This window comes from Pogonomyrmex barbatus, unplaced genomic scaffold (assembly GCF_055798465.1).
Source record: "Pogonomyrmex barbatus isolate J1 unplaced genomic scaffold, ASM5579846v1 scaffold7, whole genome shotgun sequence".
NCBI lineage: Eukaryota > Metazoa > Arthropoda > Insecta > Hymenoptera > Formicidae > Pogonomyrmex > Pogonomyrmex barbatus.
The window spans coordinates 9,075,003-9,101,583 of record NW_028297171.1 but is presented as its reverse complement, the minus strand read 5'-3'; the positions used below and the strand labels follow the sequence as shown (position 1 = coordinate 9,101,583).

Sequence of the window (26,581 nt, the reverse complement as noted above, 5' to 3'; positions counted from 1 at the left end):
GAAACTAAATTTAATATAAGTCTCTCGACAAACCAAATATTCCATTACGCGGAAGAAAAACCATCTTTTTTTTCTTTTTAACTAATGTTATAGGCTAGAATTGAGAAAATTTGAAAAAAGTGCATTTTCTATGCGCGAGCACGATGCAGCTCACTAAAGGCGCGCATCCTGCTGCATTCGGTATCACGTTTCGAAAGGAAGTTTCGAGAACGTGAACTAATCCCATACACCGCGAGATGCAGTATCTTTCGACCGCCTTTCTCTCAATTTGCCAGCGTTGCATCACGTTTCCTAATGGAGTAAACAAAGCAACGATAACAATCTTGAATCTTGGAGTACATTGTCATCTGAAGAATCCATCGCGACTTCACGCGCTTTCCATATTTTTAATAACGCCCGGTAATTAAATAATTATATATTCATTAATTACAATAAAAGTATAATTATAATCACAACGTTAACATAATAAATTATTTATTAAATAAACACGCGTACGTAATAAATAAATTGTACAATTAAATATTTGTATTAAATGTATTAAGTTGTATTAAATTTTATTGAATTGATAAATATTTTTTGTGTAATAGCGCATAATTTTGTCGATGATGACATTCGAATCAGGTGTTAGTCACACGACATACGTGCGAGTGCAGTAAGAAATCGTCCGAGTTATTCGTTAATAATCTCGCATAACCCTCCTCTCCCCCCTCGAGAAATATACGCCTATAGCAAGTCATTTCCACGGTCTTCGCGGAATACCTCGAACTGGCAATTACGTCAATTATGGGGTGACTTTAGGTTAATAAATACTAATGTTTCGTCATCCGGTGTGAACGTGTAATGAAACGTCGGAGTTAAATCGCTCTTAATCGCTTGTCCAATATATAAAATAAACAAATTCATCATGAGAAATGTTCTCATAAATATTTGGTTATATTTAAAAGGTGCAAAGAACATATGAAAGCATATTTTTTACAGCTTTCTTTTCACAATAATTATTTAATCCACAAAACATTTCATTTCTTCGTTATGTACTTTTCTTCATTATTAATATATTAATGACATTTACTAATATATTTTCTCTCGCTCTATATTGTTGTAGTTTTCCTTTTATCGACATTTTTTCCTGTCTTTATTGAAAGAAAAGTTTAATTTATAGAAAAACAGAAAATCTCGTTATAATATTTAAACCATCTTAAATTGTGTCAAAGACGATAAGACAAAAGTTTATTCAAGACAACAATAAGTTTTATCGCACTTTAGCTTTATCCACTCAGATTATTCTCGTCGCACGTTAAAAACCGCATGATGAAATCAGCACTTAGATCCCAAGCGGTGTTTATTAAGTGATTATCATACCGGAAAAAAAAAATAAAATAAAAATGACATAAAGCTTGTCGCGACAAATATCGCATCAATATTACCTTAATCGCGGTATTTGTTGTCGGCGAAATCATTATTTTACTTCTTATCGAAATAATAATCAAAAGTGTCAGCTTGAGGCAGTATTATCATGCGTAGTATTATCATTCGCAGATATTGCCAATGTCGGCATCATTGCCGTTCTATTGAGGTTAATTGAATTAAGAACTCATTTCGCTTCGAACATTGCGGCATTTACAAGCGTCATGTACAGAACATTAATGAATAATCCTTACTAATTCCATTTACGGACGCTTTTATGAGTTAGTAGTATAGTTAGGCAGTTTTTTCATGTACGCATTACAACACTCAAATTACTGCAGTAATTAAAAATGAAAAGCTTCTTGCGGATTAACATCAACAAAAATAAGGTGAAACTAATTCATTAATAAAGCCAGGGAAACTTATGAAATTAATAAAATAATCTAGATATATAAATATAGATAATAAAATTTATTTAATATTGTTAACTCACGCCGCGTATCGTGGATATTATTTTTTTGAGAAATCAATTATTATTTGAGTAACCTTAATGTACTAATCTTCACGCTAAAACGAATTCATATTCATATCATATTCAAACAATAATTTATATAAATAAATATATTATTATTATTATTATATATTATTTATATAAACAATGCACTCTACGAGCGAATAAGCGTGAGTGCAAGCACACCCGAGAGAAGTCCCCTCAATAAAGTGAGCGCAATGACAAAAACGCCATCGAGATCAATCGGGGTTAACGAACGTAATTCCTCGCTATTCCGTGGTGGCTCGTGGCATGCCTGTAAAAAAAGGTGGAGTCGCACGAAGTCTTCGAGGGCGAGGACGGTGGTTCCGAAACCGTAGAAAACCGTCTGTGAATCGCGTTAACGGGTCGAGCAGTCGAGGGATCGCTTTAAATGGATTGGCCGATATATAACCGGGTTAAAATATTACGTTTTAACACGCAGCGGACGCCATACATCATGCAATCGTGATAAATCACGTGTCTTGCATCTGGATATGCATCTGAAAGCACGCATCTCCCTGATGGTTTCGTAAGTCATGGAATATAGATAAACACAGCCAACACACATCGCCATTGTGACAGCGGCAACAGAAACCCTGTATTTTAATTTTAGATTTAATTTATAGCGCTAATAATATCGATTTAATCAATTACAATGTTAAACCGTTTTTAATAATAAATTTTTGTGTAAAATAAGGCATAGGTGTTTTATAAAGTAAAGTAATGTTCTGAAAGTCCAAATAATCTCAAGTATTTTCGAATCTTGTATGTGAGCCTTGAATTATATAATTTTTGCACTGCATCGATTTAAAAACGAAAGTCTTTTTCAAGGAGAGTAGAAATAGAATCGTTGAAATCTCTGGATATTAACTGGACATAATCCTCTGACTCGAGCGGTCCATTTTCGCTATTGTGGCGCAGAATTAACCCCGATATAACCCCCGTCTTACGATAAGTCTATTGTTCGAAACATGATAAATTTCAGTCGGGAGTATATACGAACCAATGCGGGCTATCGATTTTAACAAGCTCGTCGAAATTGGACTCGAAAGGCAGAACTAGGACGCATCTAGCCATCGAGAAAAATAAACTTATATTTATGTGTTACCACGGACAAAAAATTTCTTAACGTTTATGCTACTTTTTTTCGGCACACATTCCACTTTTTTTTACGTAAGAATATAATTCAACAGAGATTACATTTTAATTGGATCACATTCTTACATAAATCACGTCACTGTCGCATTAAAGTTCAATGATACATGTGGGCATATTCCCTCCTCAAGAAACATATCGAGAATATTATTCTCCCTCATTCTCCAAAAGACTCAAATTAAAATTTATATAGTTTTAAAGTTTCTCGAAAATTGAATGAAGTATACAATCTCGCACTTCGTTCCCTGCATAAATATTTTTATTGAAGACAATTGAAAAGAATTTCAAGATGTCGCGCGACAATTTTATTTATTAGTAAATCATATAACCGGGATACAATAGCCGGAACGTCTGGATACCTTTCGCTTACACCACCTTCAGGATAAACGAGCCGGGCAACTATGCGACCGCAAAGTGCCGTCGCAGTCTGCACTTGCAAATTTATCGATCGACCCGACACGATGGCGAACGGGCGTCGTCGTGGCATTTCGTTAACGCGTGTTGAAACCCGCTCGCGAGGAGGAACAGGAGAAGGAGAACTCAGCAGCACGCGACCTAGACCCGACCTTACCCAAGGTGTGTATGCGAGCGGGACGAAGCTGGGGTGCTCTCGGAACGAGGAGAAGAGAGGATGGAGGAGGGAGGAAGGGAGGGTGAAGGGAAGATGTCCGAGAAGTCCGGGATGCGCAGCTCGAACGATGTCGAATAATAAATGCAAAAGACACTTACAATTAGTCGTTCAGTCCGAAAGACATCAGCCGAGGGAAAATTGAAAACGAGATAAATGCGTTTTATATATAAAAAAAAAAAAAGACTTGCTCGCTAAGATCCATTCCTGTCGGATTTAACAAAATGGGGCAAATGTTTAAATACTTTATTCCTGTACACATGTAATATACATGTTTATTAAAGTGACACAATTAATGCAACACCAGTCGGATGAAACATAGACAGAAATTTTTGACAGTGCTTTTTTTTCTATTATTAATAAATCTGCTGCTTTGTTTATAACTTTGTTATTTAAAATTTTAAAATAGTGACAGTACAGTAACGTAAATTTATAATTAGTGTAGCTGTAAAAAAAATCGAAAAAGTGAACTATTATTCAGTATAAATATTTTTATCTTTTATTTTAAATATTTTGTCTGTTTTTGCATATAAAGCATATTTATTTTAATATACAGTGATAAATATATTCATACTACATAGATATTAAATTCTCTTTCTCTAATTTTTTTGGAAGGTGCTGATTTTTTTCAAATTAATTTTGCAATAATACTCACTTTTTCAAATAAATCAAGATACACGTTACAAGTATTTGCATCAAACTTCCGCTGATAGAGCGTGTCGAACGTAATAATTATTTTAGCCTTCGTCAGCAATTAGCGTATTCATGCACTTCGAGACGTTGCTATCGTTTGTCCGTGAATGTCTCTTACTAGTCACAAGATGTATAAAAATAGAATTTTTTATGCGATAGAGCAATGAAAAGGGAAAAGGATGGATATAAATTCTTGAAAAGAAATTTAAATTGAATATAAAATTCTATTTATTATAGACTGATAGAGGAATAAATTAGTAGATAGATAAGTAGATAGATAGATGAATAGATATAAATAGATATAGAGAATAATGAAATCTAAAAGATTATCGCAATGAAGAACATTAAGATAACACAAAATCAAAGATGATTAAAGAATATTCATGCAAATAATGCGATCAAATCAAGTAATCAAAGAATGTAAAACATAAGTAACGAAAAATAAGAACAAAGAAAGAGAACAAAAGAGTGTAGTTGGTGCGAGAGGTAAATCTCAGTCTCTACACGAGAAGTTCGTCAGTGGTTTAGAAAGGGACCGATCGATCGCCATGTCCGCTCATCCTCTGGGGTTCGTCCTTCCCTCATCCCCCGATCAGTCACTGCATCATCTCTCGCTTACGCGCTCTTTCTTCTTCACCCCCGCGGTGAATGTCGATTTTCTTTACTCGTTATGGCAATAACATACATTGGCAGATGTATCAAAATTGCATATTGCAATTTGGATAATGTCTATCTCACAGTTCGGACTGACTCATTCTGAGGTTAATTAGCAACTTGATGTCCCTTTATGGATTACAATCTTGTGCATGCGCGTGGAGAACTATCGATGAAACGAATCTGCATAATTTACTTTAAATATAAAATCACCTTTAATTCTATTAAATCTTTCGTTCATTTTTTAATATTCTTTTTCTTGTAACGCACGCGCTTATAATAAAAGTACGATCGATCGTTTCCTCCAATGTGCAATTATATCACAATTTAAACTAATTAACAATATACATGACTAAGTGATTTTTCAAAGCAAAACAGAAAGAGAAAGAATAAAAAAAAAGACAGAATATTTTTTTATACTTGTAACATGCAAAATAGTACCATCAAAAGATACTATCTCAAATATGCAAATTTGAAATATAAAAAATAATTAGCAATTTAATAAATGGGAGATTCGGTCTCCTTTACAAGGTAAAGGTCATATAATTTTAATTGCGTTTCACTTTAAATATTGTTTTCGCCAGGCAGAGTTGTTTACAAACTGGTTAAAAACCACTTTCCTTTGGCGTGGACCTTACGAAACATCCTGTAGAAAGTTGTCGAACGTAGCGCAGAGAAGATTATTATGTGAAAGAATGTCTTGACCACCTTGAGGAGGCCCAAGCCTGGCATCGCGCGAGACATTCGTTCGCATTATACTACGGTCACGTTACCGGTAAGATATCCAGAGAGAAAATAACGGAGAAATGCGAAAGACCGTTAGCGGGCCACAGGTAAAGAACCAGATAAGACGTGGACGGTAATTTTGGTTTAGAGATCGTGTGACATAATCAGATTTATTTCGAGCTTCTCGCGCGAATCGCGAACCGTTCTATAAATTCGCGCACTTATTCCACGATATCGCGCGGTAAATCTATCTTAATCTATCTTAATAATAATGTATAATGACCTATTGTTAAGAATCTTAATAAGAATATTTTAATTTCGAGCTCACTCACATAATACAGATCTAAAATAAAGGGGAATATTTAAAATATGCAAATATTTTATGCTGCCGAAGGAATTTCGAGGAACCAGAATTGAATCCAATAAATTAAAAATTTATTTCTACCCGTCTCCTGTCACTCCGTAATCTTCGCTGAACAGAAAAACGGGAGATCGCGGAGGAGGAAAATAACGGGGGCAACTTTGCATACGTGCGCGTCGCGCGTTAAAGCGCCGTTCACGTTGCGACGATAAAATGTCGCGGCGCAGGTTATCGGCTTGCTTCGATCTCTGTCCTTAAATTATCCACCCTTTCCCACGCCGCTCGGGATCGAAGGAGCCGGCGGCGGAGGTTCGAACCTAAAATGAAATTTCCTCCCCGTGCCTCGGCGCGGAACACGGCTTGCTTCAAGGATCTCTGGATTGGACCGTTTCTCTGTTCAGACCCTATCAGCCTCGAGTACCTATACATCGAGCATGCAGCGAATATTCAAGCGGGAAATGAAGCTTTAATCCCTCGAAGACGCGAGCCTCGAAATCGCGAGTCGAACGCAGATTCTACTCCATTCGTTCTCGCCCGTAATGGATAAGATTTAGGACCAACCCAGTGGATTCTGGATCATAACGTGAATACAAAGGTGAATGCGGTCAACGCGTGAATTATTTACCGTATATGAAGGAAAAATGGGATCGCCATATAAATATACGATTGCAACGCTACTAATAACAGTGTCACGTTATTAATATTGTAATATTACTAATTAATTGAGGTTGAGAATGTATTTGAGAATGTACTGTATAAATACTACAAGGTGTTTTCGTCGAAACTATTAAAGGTAGCGAGGAAATTATTTTTGCAGTTTATTGAGATCTTTTGAATGACAGACAGGGTCGCCGTTGGTTTCTTCAAGAAGAGACAAAAGAGACGATACCTCGTTCTCTTATTAAGTAGAATCATATACATTTTTTTTATACAATTTGTGATGAGCTTTTTTAACTATTTGCCGTTATAAAGTCATTTTACAATAGCAGTTTTTAGTCAATATCCAGTAAAAATAACGTCAGTGTGCATTAAAATGTCAGACGATTGATTTTCCGGAATGTTTAACCTAATTAAATTATCTACAATCGCATAATTGCTCTTTTGCATCAATTAAAATATTCAGAAATTCAAAGACCATATAGAAATTCAGAATATTTATAAAAATCTAAAGACCAATGCAAAGATCCAATAAACTTGTGTCTTGCGATGTTTGCATAAATTCAGTTTCCGCATAATTCCAACTTGATACAAAAAAAAATCATCTTTTTCAGCATAAGAGAGCTAAAACTTTTGCGGGATACTGTACGAATTGTGCCCTTCGGGACCAAGACTCCTCTGGGATCGTTTCGTACGGTTACATTTCGACCTTCTTCCCCAAGCGAATGGAGATACGTGTATACGTGTGTGTGTGTGTGTGTGTGTGTGTGTGTGTGTGTGTGTGTGTGTGTTTTACCTGGACCGTATAAAAGAGTCCCCTCTAAATCGTGGCGGCAGAAAATACACGGAATAGAGTACGTGGAAATACGGTTAGATCTTTTGGCTGAGTCGTGTGCCGGGTCGCCTATATTTAATGTGGAAGAAACGACGTTTTGGAGTGTGCGAGAATCGGGATAGATCACGATGCCCGCCGGCATTGGGCACCTGGATCCAGACCTGGCTTTCGATCTTATCTTACCCGCGTGCGAAATCGTCACCCCGTCACGTCACCCGCATGATTTCCTTTGTATGTGAGCGTTATATATCACAGTCATATACGCGACGCAGATCGATATAATCTCCTCCCTTCTCCTCCTCTTTCTCTCTCTTCCCCTCTCGCCAATATTCATAACCTTTATCAAATTTTTTTATCCACCAGATATATAATTATATCTTGGTTATAATTTTATCTTGGATACAATTTCAATTTGAATTTATAATGCGTGTTATTCGATCTTTTCCTTCGAAATTTCAGACATTTTAATTCATAATCATTCAAAAATTTTTATGTGGTGTTTTATCTATTAAATATTTAACTCCAGCATGTATCAATATCTACCATCAATAAAGAAAAAATATTGGAATGTGACATGTTGAAATCAATAAAATTTCAAGTTATGTAAATCCATCTTTAATTTCTTAACTGTTGCTAAGCGAAAGTTGGCAGAACGAAAAGAATGTTTGACCAAAATTTTGACAATTTTAAGTACTCACAGGATAACGATACACACTATAAATTAAAGATCTTATAACAATAAAGATAAAAAATAAAAAATGAATAAAATACGATGTTAAGTAACATGTGTTAGGCAAAAATAATTTCTAAAAGATTGTAAGGAGACAAGTACCGCAAAAAATTGGAGCATTTTAATGCGATAGATGCATTAAATGAAATTATAAAGGAGGAAGACTCCAAGAAAAGAACGGAAAGAAAAAAAGAGAAAAGAAATACTGAAAGGCACCGAAATGAGAGAAACGGAAGCAACGGCGACTTATAACAGCTAAGAAAAGTGCGGTTGAAGCGAGATAAAAGAAGATAATACGAGAGAAGGCTACGTCGGATGTGACTCATACTCGACGTCACTATTATATACAGGGTGGCTAGAAATTCTCACGTATGCTTCACATAATCGCCTGACCACTAACCGACATTAAAAGACAGACCGCATGTCCAATGTGTAAAAAAAAAAAAAAAAAAATTGCTGCGGCTGCGGCTGTTAAAATCAACCACCGTATCGTTCTGGCAGTTGTGACGATGTAAACACATTGCATCGTACATCGTTCATTGGTCAAATGAAAATAGCATCGCGCATCCGAGTGCGTTAAAATAATGCATTGAAGTTTATTAAATTTCACTCTTGCCTAAATTGTTTCAACCTATCGTGCCCTTTCAAAGGCAATTATTCTTGTGTTCAATTATTTATTTAATGTGATTTAGAAAAAGAAATGTACCTATTGTCAAATATATCAATGTAAGGCACATCCTAGGAAAAATATTTTTCACGCTTTATGATTTTTTTATAATTTAATATAAAATTAAATTTACGTGAAAATCGACTATAATGTGACTGAAAATTAATATGCAAATATTCGATCCACTTGGCATATTCATCGTTACCGATATTATATTCGCAGTATAATAGTTCCTCATTTATACAATTTTACAATTAAAAAATTCGAATACAATTCTTTTTACCGATCAAAGTATATCGCATGTGAGAAATCGACAACTAAGCACTCCTCCTACTAGTATCGATTTCCGCCATGTACGTCACAAAAGCACCGACGACCATCGGAAAATCCGTACGTCATCACACGCGGCCGCGAATTACGACTGCGCTTACGTCATCGCTATACGATGCCAAAACTGCACAAATTTCTCGCCGAAAAGGACAACGAGGTAAGAAAGATCATCAGCAAGAATGCTTCTTTGAAAATATAGTCAGATATAAAAAAAATATAAAGAATTTATACTTTTATAAAGATATAAGAGAACATAGAGAAAAATCTATTAAAAAGGCAACGCAAAGTTACATAGTAACATGCACAAGTAGATTAGAACTTATTGTTCCTTAAATTCCAAATATTCGCAAATTAATACATTACATATTAAAAAGGATTACACAAAAAAAAAATTTAAAAAAAGGAGACTGTAAATTTGCTGCTAGCTGTGCAGTCGCCAGGATGATGGAAATCGGAGTAATCCTGTAGAAGACGATCAGCAGGTTAACCTCGACCTCCGGCCTTGACGAGGGGAGAAGAGGAGGAAATGCAAGAGTAATCGATAAAAGAAAAGTACGTTGTTTCAGCAAGTAAGCGAAATGTGAGTGAATTGTATGTGTGAAGTTAACATATCATTTCGAGTTCATTTATTAATTACTGAGAGTTTGAACTTCATTTTTGATAGTTCTATAGATTAGACAAATAGATCTGGCTATTAAAACATAAAAATTACCCGAGATATACTGAGACCTAGTTTCGTTTAATCGTCTTCCTTTGTTCAACATGAGTTGATTTTCTTGATATTTATTGCAAAATACAAGATTTTAATAAATTTATATAATTTTAACATGAATTCTAGAAAGAGTTCTAGAAAGAGTTCAGGCAAAAAAGATTGTCTTCTAATTAATTAATTAACAAGTTAGTTAATTTTTCTCAATTTCTTTTCTTTCTTTCGCTTGAAAAAGACATGTCTATGAATATAAAACACTGAACAATTTTCAAAAGTTCTATTTATCATAAAATATTTATTATGCAATTTTAAACATTTTTCAACATGTTTTAGCGATTCATATTATCTTTTTAGACGTCTTCTTCGGGCGTATTAAATAAAAATTATTAAAAAAAAAATTGAAAGATATGCCTCATACGAACGGCGAGCAATTATCGCACGATGCGAGCAAACGATGTACTCAAACATAGAAGAATTGTTTCCTTACGCTGCAATTTATATGGTAAGAAATTGCATTGGATGGGAAAAGTGAAAGAACTTCCTTATTCCCACATTGCGAGTGCAATGGGTACAAGATAATTTATCGCGGATGCAATTGAACGTAATCCTACCGAACAATTCTTGGATCACTGATGTTGTTATTGCATGAAGTTTTACAGCAGCCTCATTTTCACTCGCCTCTGAGAATCTTCCGCGATTTTCTGCGATACGCCAATTACGACGTGAGATGCGGAGATACAAAGTATGTTTCTGACATGTTAACCGTTACATAAAAATTAGATTTCTATATTTAAAATCCAATTACTTCCCTAATAAAAATTCGAACCGAAAGTCATAACTCGCATTTATCAAACTCACATTTTTCCATTTACCGTTGTTACTTATAATGGCCAAATATTTAACCGTAGTAATTTTGCCATCTTCTAACGTGAGAACTTGACGAATAATCGCAAAAATGTAATTTTCCACGAATAACGCTCCTCTAACTTCTACACACTTGAATATTTAAATAATCTGCTTCACTGACAGTAATTTTCAGAGATTAATTTCTGAGGATCCTTGGAGGAGATTAATCCGGATATTCCGAGCATTTTTCTCAGAATTCCGCTGCATGTGCTCCGTTGTATCTTGTCATCGCGTTTCTCTCCGTGCTCTATTGAATCTTTACAATCACCGACGTGTACAAAACATGACTGTGCCGTTACATGTCACCGTACGACTGTAGTCGAACGATTCGCTTTCCACGTGACGGGGCAACGGCCGAAAGAGCGATCGATTAGCGAGAGAGATTCAGTGAAAATCTGTGCCACCGTAGGGTGTAGTTTAGCCTCCACTTTTTGGCACGGGTTTCCGTGCCAACCAACATATAGCTCGGGGGAACCGACAGAGGTTGTCTAACGGACAAAACGATTATCTTCACGCTCGGCTTGGCGCGATCCCTATTCGCAGGAGCGCGATCGATGCTGCGATCACGGGAAAATCCGACAGATTGTTGTTCCACGCTGCAAAACAGGCTTAGCTCATCGGGGAGCCGAATTCGCGCTCCCTGCCAGCCGAATGCGCGTTTTTTTTTGGCACCGCAGGTCGGCATACGGTCTCGATTAAACCAGTTCATATCGTACGACACATATCCTATCGTTATAACAAGTTATAAAATTTCTCCTCTTTCGCAAATATCTCGGACACCCTTCTTCCACAGTACTTCTTGTAATATTTTATAAACAGTCTTTCGGGATATAACAAGTTATCTCAAGTTTTGCAAGAGCAGTAAAAATTTTGTAAGGGTCACCCTATTATAATTTTATAGTTGTCTAGGTCTATATTTGGATAATTTGGAATCAAAAATCAAGTTCGCGCTACTAAAACAATTTATTATCCCGTCTATTGGGTCATCGCGATTTCGTTTGTTTGTTGGAAACTCAGCCAACAAAGATATAATAAGTGTAATATTTCAAATCTCAGACCTTTTTTACATTAGCAATTAAAATTAAATTTCAGCAGTAATATACGTGTTAAAATTTTCTTAAATTTTTTATCTATTTTAATTTGATCTGATTTAATTTGACGTTGATTGACATTAATGGAAACTCGATTTCGCGACAACAAAACATGCGGTTTCGGCATTTCTCCAAAGCAACCTTTAGTAAATCCGGCTGAAAGAACATCCGGTCTGGGACGCTGTGCACAAATCCGACAATGTCACCGACCGTTTCACCAGCCCGCTTGGGAATTTTAAAAATGGAAATCTCATCGCGCTTTTCTTTCGTTTCCATTTTTTTTCACAAAATTACGGGTGCCGCCCGCGAATCGTCGCGTAGTCGGTTTGCAAGTGACGACAGAGATTTGCGACTTCCGGCGACTTGCCTATCTCTTTCTCTCAAGCAGAAACGAAGGAAAGTTTTCAAATTGATTTCCTCCTTTCGCTACGTGGCTGCTGCTTTACGTCGGTAATTCAGTACGGCCATAAATTCCATCCAACTCTTAACCGTCCGCTCGAAAGCTCTCTTCGTTAATGCCTCGCAAGCGGCTTTTCCCTTCTCCCTTTCTTCCCACCCTTCTCGTGTACTCTATGACCCCTGCTCTTGCTTCCGCTTTTCTTTGATTACTTGTTGTCGCGATCTTTAAATTTTCTTTCACGCTTATCAACGAGATTTAATCTTTATATGGCATTTTTCTGTAACGTTTTTAATTTATAAGAAGTGAAGATATTTTTCAAGCTGTAAACACAATATTGAAACATATTTAGAACATAGATAAATACATTTAGATAAATACATTTTAGATAAATACATATAGATAAATACATTTTTATCTATCAAGAAATAACAAAGAATTGTTTTTAAATAAGGCTATACATATCTTTTTGATGTGTTATCTCAGTTCATAATAAATTACATTCTCATGTATTAATAAATTTAAATTAAATAAATGGAAATTCAATCACCCCATCATTCGATTCATTATTCGAATTTCTCGATAAAACTCTGCATTGTAGCTAAATAATGTTCACAATGAACCATCGGAATATCACTACATTTCCAATTCTCAAATCACAAATATAGTCAATGTACAATACATATATTTAATCGAAATGCCATTTATCAATTTTGTGCAAAATAAATATTTAGATGTATTAACAATGAAACAAGATTTTGTAACTATCTGAGAAAATCTGAATTTGTGTTCAATTATTTTAAAATAAATTTTTTGTTGTGCTTGAATGAGATGAATAAAATACAATTTGTATTTTAAATAATGGAAAAATATTCTTTTTATCAAACAATTAAATTTTCGCAAAACAAATTCAATATATAAATGTTTATATTATATGTTCAATTATATATTCCAATCAAACCCTTTAGAAAATTACTTAAAACGTAAATAGATTTTTTTCAATATAAATTTTGTATAAATAAAGTTTAATCAGTAATCTCACGACAATCGATATTGAATTTAACGCAATTTCTTCTTAATTATTAGACAATATCAGTTTTCAATAAAGCATAAAATTAATTTTATTATCAATCATACGTATTAATTTCGTTTTATCAGTCATCATTTAATAACTGAAATGAATGTGGAAGAAACAAGTGACGGTATCTAACATGTAAAGCAATCAAAACTGAACAAAAAAGACGGGAGTGTATGAGATATAGAATTAGTTTGGAAATCTACTATAAATCTTCCACTACTTCGACTTATAACCGGCACTTTACATTTATCATGATAGAATATCGGCCGCCCGCGCGTCTGAAAAAGCGGGATACGCACGTCAGATACAACTACGTATTTACATCCGATATATTTTTGGATGTCACAGATACACCGAGAAATGTGGAAACGTCAAAATCTCAGCTGTAGCTCCGAAAGTCCGTCTACCGTCGTCTGCATCGCTGTATTGATGCAGCGCACCGAAGGTTGCATTAAGAGAGTTGGTCAATGCAAACTATACAATATATTTTATGTAACTTCGGCACTCCAAGTATTGGATTCCAAGTGCACATGTCGTGTTAGAAGCATTAAAAATGCGAGCCTCAGTCCTGTTAGTCCGGTATCAATTTCTTCTACTTTCTAAGTTTATCGTTTACTCCGATAGTAAAATTCGAAAATAGAGCAGAAATTTGCTCATGTGTTTTTATATACCGTCATTATCGAAATGGTTCCGATAACAAAAGCGTTATTTCTAAAATAAAAAGTTTCGTTATCTTGAATCACTATATAAAATCAAGCTTCTTTATGCTTTCTTAAATTGTTAACGATTATTTATCGTAAAAGTTACACTTTATATAACTGTCGTCGAGAGTATCATCGCGACAGTTATATCAAAGTTCTACATTGTATATACTTATTATAATTATTATAATCTTTTTTATATTTTTATTTAAGTAATTATTCCAAAAGATATTTCTTATAATATAAAGATAGATATAATATTTAACATTGTCATTTATATATGATAAAAGATATTACGCTGTTACAAGAAATATTGCACTATGATTGTAATCGTTTACGCCGAAAGCTATTCTTGCAAACTGTTGGATCCACGGATCCTTGATTCTAGGACGAGGCTAAATTGCAACGAGGGCGACTTGCAACAGACGTCACGAATCTCGTCGCCTTTCACAAGTGCAACGTATTATTATCGATTTCAATCGGTAAATTTATAGCACACAATAGCGAATACAGATATAACCGTGAAATCACTTAGTTCGCTTCATAAACCGCAAGGTTGATGCGATAAATAAATCAATAAACAATCTCGATTAATTAACAAGTTATCTTTCAATACCATTGACGTACAAAATTTATAATTTCTATAACTGTAACACAATCACTAAATAAATTAATCATAATTAATAATAATAATTGATATGTCATCTTTGATATGATTATATTAATACATCTGTCACATTATTTTATTTGTTTTACATAATTTATAATTTATAATATTTTAATTTATAATATTTTATAAGTTATACTTTATATAAATCTGTTTAATATTTTAAAAAATTAGTTTTCTCAGATAAATAAATAAAATTATCAAAATAATTGATAATTCTTTATATTAAAACATTTTTAATATTACAATCGCACAAAACTTGTTTAAAAGTAGAAACTGCAGCGTTAGAGAGAGTTTATTAAACAAAGTGCTAACATTATGAGTTACCAGCAGCTTGTCCAATTGGACTCATTCTTGCAGTGCTGACGCGATATCGAAAGTCTTTGTTCGCCTTCATTCCTTTCTCCGTCGCACCCTTTTCTCATAAGTCCGTTAACGTTACCGTTTTTCCCAGATCAGCGATAAGATAGCCGTACATTGTCCAATCTCATCCTCGATTTGCGCTATCGTGATATTATCGCGCTACACAGGAAAAATGGTTTTCAGTATATAAAAATTTGGCCAGATACAGATTTCAAAACAAATTTTTATTAAATCATCAAAATAATTATGCCGGATAAACCTGACGACTACATTGTAAAAATTAATTAAGAGGGCACGAAATTTTATCGCCAAATAAAATAAAAAAAAAAATCTTTTCGATCTAAAGCTATTTTCGTTTCATCCAATTCATCAAAATTTTTATAGAAATTCAGTGATAAAAAAACTTCATATAAAGAAATTCCATTGGATAACATCAATCAAATTTTAGCGGTTAAAGAAATGATAAAAGATAAATTGTACAAACACATTGGATGTTAAATATTAAATTACAAGATATCTAAATCTATTATTTACAAAATTCATATCATGAATATAATCATGTTGTTGTTTGAAATACGACTGATAAATTACAGAATATTTCGCTCGTGTTGGAATTTTTCGATTGACGCAACATACCTATCCTAATAAATTAAATGCAAAAATGTTTTCGACAAAAATAGTTTTGAAAATACTCGTAGACCGTATCTCGTTTCAATATTTAGTCTAATCTTTTCTCGAGAAACTCGATTCATGTCTTTCTTATCAAAATTGCTCGTTTCACTTGTGAGAGCTGCCGCAATTATCGTTCGACGATACGTCCCGGAGATACCACGGCGCGAATTATTTGCGGACAGGTCGCTGACTGCCGGCACCTGCTCATCGTGTGTAAAGTAGATCGCAATGGGACGACCAATCGGACGCGCGCAATTGCAACAGCTGTAGTGATCCCGACGCAATCACTCGCATGTAGCCTTCCCGGTCGATGTTTGTTTAACGCAGTTACCATGAAATACGCAGAATCTCATCGCGTTCAGTTCTCTCTCTCTCTCTCTCTCTCTCTCTCTCTCTCTCTCTCTCTCTCTCTCTCTCTCTCTCACGTACACATCATCCCGTTTACAGCACGTTTACATACCTCTGAACATCCATCGCTCGCAACGACATACGTACGCACACGCGTAACGCGTGTACGTTTACTCGACGAAAATAGTTTTTAGTTATTTATCGGCGAAACGACGTCGACGCAAGTCCACGGGATTTATGCCACACATGCCGAGGTATCGAAAATGCCGGGCCGTTACAGTTTCATTCTCATTCATACGTAAGTTGCAAAAATTCTTCGCATCGGGAAACAGGAAACCACTACAAGCCGCACACCTGCGCCGTTCCCCTTTGAAATCGCACACACGTGCTCGATCGGCAATCTATGAAATCCGGACGTACTGCGGAAAACGCTAGCATGCATTTTACGGTGAAATGAATGTTACGGAAAAGTGCACGAAAAATTGTTACACGCGTGAAATTATTATTCTTCTTCTTCTTCTATCATAAATTAATTTCTCCGATAACTTTTTTTATAAGATTTTTCGATTGGTATATAACACAATTATAATAACACTGCCATAAACACAAAAATTGAAATTAATTAATAATTTATTTTTGAATATAGCAATATAATTGTTATTCACATCCAGTAAAATTAAATTATTTTAAATTATTTTACAATATTTCGTAGTCTTCATGCTCACGTTTTTATACGATATTTAATCGAAAAAATCCTAAGTTTTTTTACACGAAATAAAATTTAAAATATAACAAACACATTACAGTATGTAATAAATTCTTTTCAAAGAATTTTCAAGAAGAAAATTAATCGAGATTTGAAATTCAAAACTCGTCCTTCAGGAATCACGTCTTCGCTGCTAAAACCGATAGATAGTTTGTTGATCGAATTTAACGACTCTAAAATTTCGGAGAGCTTTACACGTAGATAAGATATGTATTCTCGGGAATATGTTTTCTCGTTCTTAGTTGCACCAAGATTCGGGATGCTTAGGAAATAGACTATAAATAATCATAATTACATGGGTCGTACGCTGTTCGACTAATTGTAGTAAACAATGAGAATGCAAGACGAAATCGGTATAAGTCACCGAACAAAAGTGCAGACTGCAATGTCCATGTCTTGTCTTCTTTTTTCTCCCCGCGCGATCACACCGACCGATATTAGCCTTGGCCGCGAACAAAAGCCGATACACATTGCGCACGCGTTTGCCTTGAATAATAAAATTTGCGCGAAAAGATTTCTGGCCGGACGTGACTCACGCGCTCGAGTTTTTCCTTTCCGAATAAAAAGCGCCGACTCGACGCCGGCGTCGCAGAATATCACGCGAATGATCCGCTCCATTCCACATATGACTATCGGATGCCGTATTGTTGCAATCGTGCATTTTTCAAAAGGTAGATTAAAGTCTATCTATTTTTAAAGTTCACCTTGCATTTCAAACGCAGTGCGATTTAACACTGGATTCACGATATTCATAAGATCACATAAAAAAAAAAAAAAAAAAAAGAAAAAAAAGAAAAAAAAAGAAAAAAAAAGAAAAAAAAGAAAGGAAAAAAGCCGACAAACAGGTCATTCATTAACATTCGGTTAATAGATGCTCGTCATCGGCAGCAAATACAAATAAACGTTTAATATCGCTAAACAAAACTTTTGAGAACAAAACTTATTTAGCAATTGTCACTTTATTATTAGCAAGAGAGATGATAAAGAACACAGAAGAAGAATGAAAAAATCCGAGTTCATAAATCTTCGTTACTTCAAAATAGTGAAAAATTCTTTTAAAGAAAAAATTTGCACACATAAAATGCACAATATTCTTTGTAGTAAAAGAGCTAAGTTTTTTTCTGTAACAAAATTTGCAGTAGTTTTTAAATGAGAGTAATTTAAAGCTCACGGATAAATGCACTGAGCTACGCATAAATCAAGAGCAACGCGTGCTTGTTGACGCGTACACTGTTTTATTATTTCTCTAAGGGTTTATAATAACTGTGCATAATATCTAAATATACATAATTACTTTAAATACAATTTAATGAGAGAACATTTTCTAGCTAATATTAATAAAATAATGGTTGAAAGTAAAATAATTAGATTAGATAATATAAGAATAATTTTGATCTAAAATGCTGTAACTAATATCTAAAAAAAATACACTAATATCTAAAAAAAATATTAGTGTTTCTAAAAAAATTGACTGATTAAATGTTTTAAATGATATTATTCGCAGATAATATTTTAAATGAAAAATTATTTATATGTTTATTATTTATCTACTTTACTTATTCTATTTCTCTATTATTTTAATAATTTAATAATCTATTATTTTAATTAGTTACAACAAGTTTCCTTTCATTATGCTGCACTCAAAGTACATCGTTTAAATTATTATTTATTACCTAATTGTTATAAAATTAGACAAGTAGGAAAATAGCGTACATATTCAATCCGCGCCGACACTAATCCATACTTTACACAATTAAAGCGCTCATTCATTAATTTATGATGAAGTGATCTCGTACATATTATTTGAATTATTTGATTTTCTGTTTATATGAATAATTAGATAAATTTAACTAAATAATATATTATTTTTGAATATATTATTTAAATTAATTCTAAATTTGGCAATAAAAAATATCTCTTCGTCAAATAATTGTTGAGTATTGAGTTATAATCTTTTTATAATTGCATCTCTATATCAAAAATTATATTAACAATTTTTTATTCAGTTATATATTGATATACTGATGGAAATAATTTTATTGTTTTTCCAATGTTAAATAGAAATATGTATAATGGCTTTTAAATAAATTATTTTAAAACAAGAAAATGATTGATAAATAAAAAATATCAAACTTGTTTATTTTTTATGACATGTTTTGTTGGAATAGTTTATGACATTTCACAAATCTTTTTAGTTCTAATTTTAATAATAATCACGATATAATCACGTCAATAATTTGATTGGTAATTGGACGGCAGTAATTTGTTTTAAACTGAATCATTAATTTCTTGTCAACTTGTGACATATTACCTGGAATCTTGTGTTACGTCAAGAACTTCTGATTAAATTTACATACTTTTTCCCTCTAAAATATTTTTATTTGCATTTTCAATAATCTTTAAAACATTAGATAATAATCTTTTAAACATTAAATAATGCTTCTCTTCTTTTCCAAAAAAATATGCGGCTTTAGAAAAGACATATGATCTTCATAAATATTCCTTTTTTAAGTCATACATATCTATTATCATAAATATCTACTGTTTTCTTGTTTTTTAAAAATTTGTGATATTTCCTATTTTAATTTATATCATTTTTTTTAGTTCCTGTATATAAAATACTAATTTGCTATACGTAATATTTTTCAAGATTTTATGTTTCAAGGAATTCTGTTCAAGGAGTTATGTTTAATTCTGGAATAATGTTTACCTTTCTTTTATAAATTAATTCATACAATAATATAATGTATAATTCACGAAGTATGTAATGCAATTATCGATAAAACAATAATTGAAACAATATTCGTTCCAAAAGAAAATGATTAGGAAATCATTAAAATTTATGAAATTTCTCCAACTGTTTAGATGCACGAGATGGAAACCGCATAAAAATCAAAACTCGAACAATGATTTTCTTTTCTTTAATTATTTAAAAAAAAAGATATTTATTATTATACTATCGATAAATGCAAAATATAAATTTATTAAAACTATCCATATTGAATTATTGCATAAAGAACAGTGGATGGGTGGTGGCCGTGTATATAGTACAAATCCAGCAAGACATGATATATTAAGTAATGTTTTGACGGAATAATGTTTACTGTCGTCTAGACGTATAGTGCACAGTTATATGGAAAGAACAATTTTGTTAAAGCTTATAAAAATATGGCCAAATATAGATCTAAAAATAATTTTGCTGGACCATCAACATTATTTTTAGATCTGTACATGGAAAAAATAGTCTTTGTTAAAGTAATACTAAAAATTTGATTCAGTTCTAAAAATAATGTCGTTGTCAAAATAATTAGAGATAATTAAATTAAGTTAAAGACCGCATTAAATTGAGAAAATAGACACCCGTTCCTCTCAACTCCACTTTCTATGTTTCCCTACAATTTTTCCGTTCTCTTTCTCCATATAAACATCGAATTATTATTGAAGTTTATTATTAATGAAGTGTAATTACATTTAGCGAATCCGCATTTGTTTCTTTTCAAATGTAGGAAGTATGTAAGAAGTGCAGATGAAGAGATCTTGTTATGTATTTATACATTCCCGAAACTTGAATCGCCCAGGTCCTTTAATTTGCAATATTAAGAATCTTTCCGAGAGGATACTACGCAGACATAGCGTCAACTTTCCACGAAAGTAATAACACACGAGAAAACACAAGAAGAAAACACGAAGAAACCATGCATCTGCATGATATAGAACCTGTTTTTAATATGTCGGTAAAGGGAGTGCTTCCTTGCGATGATATGTTACAAAAAACGTTTCGCCAATCTTTTTCTCGCAAAAATAATATAATTCGTTAAGATTAGTTCGTCAAAACATGTAATTCGTTAAAATTAGAATAAATTTAATATCCTGATTCTTCTAAGAGACAAAGAATATCGTAAATTCAATGCCTCGTCCAGTTCTATTATATCGTGATACTTTGTGCAAGTTTATAAAAACTACATTTTTATGTTATAACAGTTAAATGTTAATTTATTGAGAATGTGATTATTCGGGATTCGAAGCAGATCATATGAATTTCTTAAAAAATTCGAAAATCAGTAATCTATGCAACGAATATAAATACGTTTCGACCTCAACTATTAAAGAGAAATTTTTACGTTGGAAAAAATTAAATACCCATACGTTCGTCTGTCACGTGTACATATCCAATTCATAACGCAATCCAAAAGAATGAAGAAACCGATGATGATACAAGAACTGTCTTTTTCTAATCTTTAATTAAACACTTTCAGAACTGCTTCAATTTAAGAGTCAAACGCGTAAGAAGGTTGCGCCTTCTACTCGCCACGTTCCTTTGTTGCATGCAGCGCGTATAATCGTGCACGATGATATACACCATATACAACGCAACAGTATACAGGGTGTCTCATATATCATATCTATCACCCTTTTTATCTTTGCAGGGTAAGGTTGAATCAAAAATATGTTTAGACAAAAGTTTGAGGAGAAACGTATGATGGCCGTTGGATAACTGTTTAAAAGTCACATGAGCATTACTATCATTTTTAAAAATAAAATCATGACCTTTTTTACTATAATACCTCCGGTAATATAATTCCTCTAGTTGTTCTGGATGTAAAAGTATTAAAATAAAGTTATTAAAAGATTAACGAGATTTGCGAGATATTTTATATTTTATTCTAGAATATTTTGACATGAAAAATAAAATATCTCGTAAATTATTGATTTTTTGAGAACTTGACCTAAATACTTTTATATACGGAATAACTAGAGGTATCATATAATTATATACAAGGAATTATATAAAAAAAAAAAAATCACACGATGATGAATATATTTTTAATTTGACCTTACCTTGCAAAGATAAAAGGATGACGGATTAAAAAGGAACACCTTGTATAAACGAACAGAAACGCACGAAATGGCCGTGAAAAGCTAAAGGAAAAGAAATAATCTTTGCGCTTTCGCGAAAAGTCGCTCGAGGCTTATTTAATTTGATGCGGATAAAAATAGAGTGAGAACTATTAATTTTAAAATGTGCGTGACTGATAAATTCTGTTGTTATTACAGAGCCTTATCGGCGCCTCGGAACAAAACATATAACATCTTGCGTATTATGATCAAAACATTGAAGATGAAAATCATTCCGAGAGCTCAGTATACTTTTTAATGCCGTAACCTTACATGTGAAAAAACATAACCGAGAACATTTCACTAATTTTTTATTGAACTTTATATTTAATATGTATTTCATTTTTTCTACGAGAATTTCATGAAAAATTTCAATGGAAAGATAATTTGCAAGATACTGTAATAAAAATGTTTTTAATTTTCACTCGTTCTGTTAAATATTTCAATGAATGCATTATTCATCAGAATGTGGAATATTAAATATTATACACATATTATATAATATTATATAATACACATATATTTAAATGTCAAGATGTTAAAGAAATATATGGTATTAGATTATAAAGTTTATTTGAGTTGCATCAAGATGCATTTAAATAAATGAAGAGTTAAGTATTCAGTAGGAAAATGAGGCAATCTATAATTCGTATTTTAATAAAGTCATATTCAATTTATATACGGTTTAGTCTGCAATGAAACGTATATATTTAATATTGCAAAATATCTTAGATATTTTTTAATAAAGCGATATGTGCATTGATAAATCATAATAAATTCACACTGCAAAAATGTTGGATATGTTTTAATAAATCAATTTGACCACGTTTCACATTTGATTTTATTATGATATTTGAACTAAATTATTTTTAAATACTTGATATTTATGTCTAATATTGGATGGACATTTCAATTTACCAGCTTGAAGATATAAACGCGACATTATTACGAAACCAATCAAGATGGACTTTAAAAAAGAAGACTTATGAAAGATTCACCCAATACTTTAATTACATCCAGATATCTAGTATGAAGAAGAGTAAAGCCTTTAATTCCTGAATATTACATTAAGAAGTCGTCGACCCGCACGCGAGCATGATGAGAAGCGAAGTTGATGCGCGAAGAAGCATTGTTATCCGCGGCGGATCTTAAATCTCTAATCAGAGGGCTAGCGCAAAGTGGAAATATTAATTTTTGAAAGTATGATAATGGAGTGAAATCCGGTGGCAGACTTTCCTTTTGATGGCACGATGTAATCGTGCCTCGACGTCGCTTTGCAATTTTCCGCGCAAAAACTGCGATGCGAAAACGATTGAGAGAACTGTGATCAAACTCTCCTATAAACACGCGAGAGAGATATTCGGAATATGTCAAAAAATGTACAAAATTGTACAAAAAAAAAAAATAACAACTACTTTAGCGTTAAATATCAAATCAGAAAACCATTTTGGAATTTTATTTATGCATAAAAGAAACAAAACCAGTTTTGTTAAAATGCTTATAGATTTGGTCAGATACAAATTTAAAACTAAGTTTAACTATCAAAATAATTATGTAAAATATTCAAATTGTTTTTTAAAATACCGAAACTTTTATATAAATAGAAAAAGACAGTTTTATTAAAGTATCTAAAAATTTGGCCAGATACAGATTTAAAAAAATAATTTGATTAAATTATTAAAATAATTATGAAGAACCAAATTGCTAAAATATCAAAAATTGTGCAATATAAGTTTATTATAGTCTGTCGATTGCAAATATTTATTAAAAACATTTTTATTTAACATATTTGGCGAGATTTTTCCTCATATATCTTTTTAACTTTCATGCTATTAATTCAAGATAGCAATAAATTCCAAAGAGTTTTAAGATAATATTTTTAAGATAAATAAAAAATAAATCCTTTATTATGTAATAAGATATTTGAACTTAAGTAGATAAATTCAGATTTAATCTAATAATCAGATAAAGTCAACTGTTATTTTCCACGCAAATTAGCGTAGCTTTTTTTTTTTTGTATTTCAAGATTCGAACGTCACATTTCGAGAAGATGTGTATCTTGTTTCTTTAAATTCTTTTTTATAAGAAATACCTCGAATTCGTTTGATACCGTGAATTCGCTTGTATCATAAATGTTTCTGTTTTTAATCTCGAACGCGCAGAGATTCTACTTATATCATTTAGCTCATTTGAATTTTCTCGGAATGCTTATAATATGAGAATTATCGACGAAGCATTTTGAGATTATCGTCTTAATTAACAAAAAACAGCGAGGCGTGCTGCTTGATCAATATAATATCTCCACTTTTCTCGGAACTTTAATTTATCGTCGGGAAAGTGCACGACTCTTAATTAACGCTAATAAAAAAAGAATGCGAGACCGCTCTCCCCGCGTTGAGGGATGAAAGTTCCGTATGTTGGCGTTTGTTCGATCGCATACAGCAGCGCGTTTCGTGTCTCATATCCAGCGTTAAGTAATCCCTCATTACGCGACAACGACGAGCGAGATGAGCGCGAATAGCGTGACGGAAAAATGAGACTCAGAATCGTACTTAATCATTCGCGTAGAATGCACGATGATATGCGTGTGGAAGGGCGCGAGCGCGCGAGAGAGAGAGAGAGAGAGAGAGAGAGAGAGAGAGAGAGGGGGGGAAGAAGAAGGCTATAATGACAACTGCGGCATAGAACGTAGGCCATGTTTCGTTATGAAACGGAGCATATGTTAAAGACATCAAGGTCCACACGATGCATTTAGCGTCGCGTTCAGCGCTAAGTGGTGCCGCCCGATTCAGAGTTTCATTCGTCTAATGGAGATCAATGTCAACGCAAAATAAGGACGGAAAATATCTCCCTCTCCCCCTCCTTCTCTCTCTCTCTCTCGCTCCCCTCTCTTACTCCCACCTCACCTCCTCTCTTTCTCGTATTAAATAGGGAATGAGAAAAGAGACTTGAACGTTATAGGAAAAACGAATTCGTCTGCAACAGCAATAATATGCCGACAACAAGCTTATCGTGCGTCAAAACAATCTACATGACAATGAAGATAAACGGACAAGGGAGGCGTTCATTCAATACTTTTAAATTGGAGCAGGCGGCGTCTCTCTCTCCTCGGCTTGGGAATAAGTCAAGCGTGACATTTCGCATTTTCGCACCTTATCTCATTTCCTTTCCGGTACTGTTCTTTCTGTTTTTCTCTTTCTTATATCTCATCCGCGAACCGTTCTTTGCTCGTTCTAGGTGTCAAGGCGACGAGCGTTAACACACAAACGCAAGACGCGTCCGATATAAGTTGAAGAACAATCGATCGTCCGACCCGATGTTCGTTTAAATAATTTCGGGAACAACCTAATTTCTGGCGTAAGAAACCTTTCCTGCTCCCTGGCTTATTTTCCGTTTTCACCCTCGCATCGCGGAATGACATTGGTCACGCACCGCAGCGTCCACGAGGAAGTACATCGTTCACCCCGAAAATCCTGATGCTGGCGAAATTTTCGCGGAGTGGCAGATCGGTGAGCTGTCACGTTCGACGTATATCTCACAATTTCCCGACGACGTCATGGCGCAAAAGGCTTGGGAGTATGCGAAGGGTGGAGGAGGAGGAGGAGGAGGAGGAGAAAGAGGAGGAGGAGAAAGAGGAGGAGGAGAATGAGGAGGCGGTGGCGAGTAGGAGGAAATGCAGAAGTAGGAAGAGGAGAAGGAGAAGCGATTGCGGGGGAGATAGAGGCGAAGCAGAAGGAGGTGAAGAAGAAAAAGAAAAATTCTCTCCTCCATCCTCCTCAGGGACGATGTAGAATGACGCAGGAAGAAGGGAAAAAGAAGGAGAGTGCCGAGAGGGTGCGGTGGATACGATGACAAGAGACACGTAACGAGAAGAGAAAGATAGACAGAAAGAGAGACCGAAACAGATGCACCTGATGTCGTAAATAAATATAATAATATAAATATAAAGAGGCTTACCTTGTCCGAGGGTATGGTGCGCACCGTAGTCATCGTAACTGATGGCCAGGAGGCGTCGTGTCGCGAGTAATCCAGGGTAATTGATGGAATCCGTGGTCTTGATGACGACGTCGAATGTCTTGCGTCCGCCGACGACGACGACGACGACGGCGACGACGGCGACGACCGCGACGGCGGTGACGACGACGACGGCGGCGACGGCGACGACGGCGGCGATGGCGACGATGGCGACGACAACGATGACAATGACGGCGATGACAAGGACAAGGATGACGCTGACGATGGCACGGGGAATGCCGAGACGGGGATTGTCGGCGACAGTGTTGAACGATAGGGCGGGAGACGAGTCGTGAGACGGGGGTGCACTCTATTCCCAGCTACGATGATGAGAACCAGGGCGAGGACGAGAGGACGAGGACAAGGACGAAGGGCTAGGATGAAGGACGAGGAGAAGAACGGCGACGGCGACAACGAAGACAAAAACACTTTTTCTCTGACGCTCGCGCAGGGGGGCCCGCCTCGTGCGCGCGCTACACTACACCATTTCGATGAGCCGCGTCGTGTCGTGTGTGCCTCTCGCACCGCGACCGACACCCCGCTCGAATCGAGCGCTACGCCGATGGCCGATGGCCGCCGCCGCCGTTACTTGTATGCGTCC

The 26,581-nt window shown here is 34.4% G+C and overlaps 1 protein-coding gene and 1 long non-coding RNA gene across 2 annotated transcripts in view; both read right to left on the bottom strand.

Moving 5' to 3' along the window:
* Positions 1-26,563, bottom strand: part of UBL3 (ubiquitin like 3) — a 44,721-nt gene extending 18,158 nt beyond the window's left edge. The window contains exon 1 of the mRNA XM_011649691.3: positions 25,924-26,563. Coding sequence (XP_011647993.2) covers positions 25,924-25,956 — 33 coding nt within the window. The 5' untranslated portion in view covers positions 25,957-26,563. The remainder of the gene's footprint in view (positions 1-25,923) is intronic.
* Positions 7,869-20,073, bottom strand: LOC148934980 (uncharacterized). Its single transcript, XR_016140822.1, has 2 exons — positions 15,921-20,073; positions 7,869-15,443 (listed from the first exon to the last, which is right to left on the bottom strand). It is a non-coding gene; the product is annotated as an uncharacterized LOC148934980 (long non-coding RNA).
* Positions 26,564-26,581: the final 18 nt, after the last annotated feature.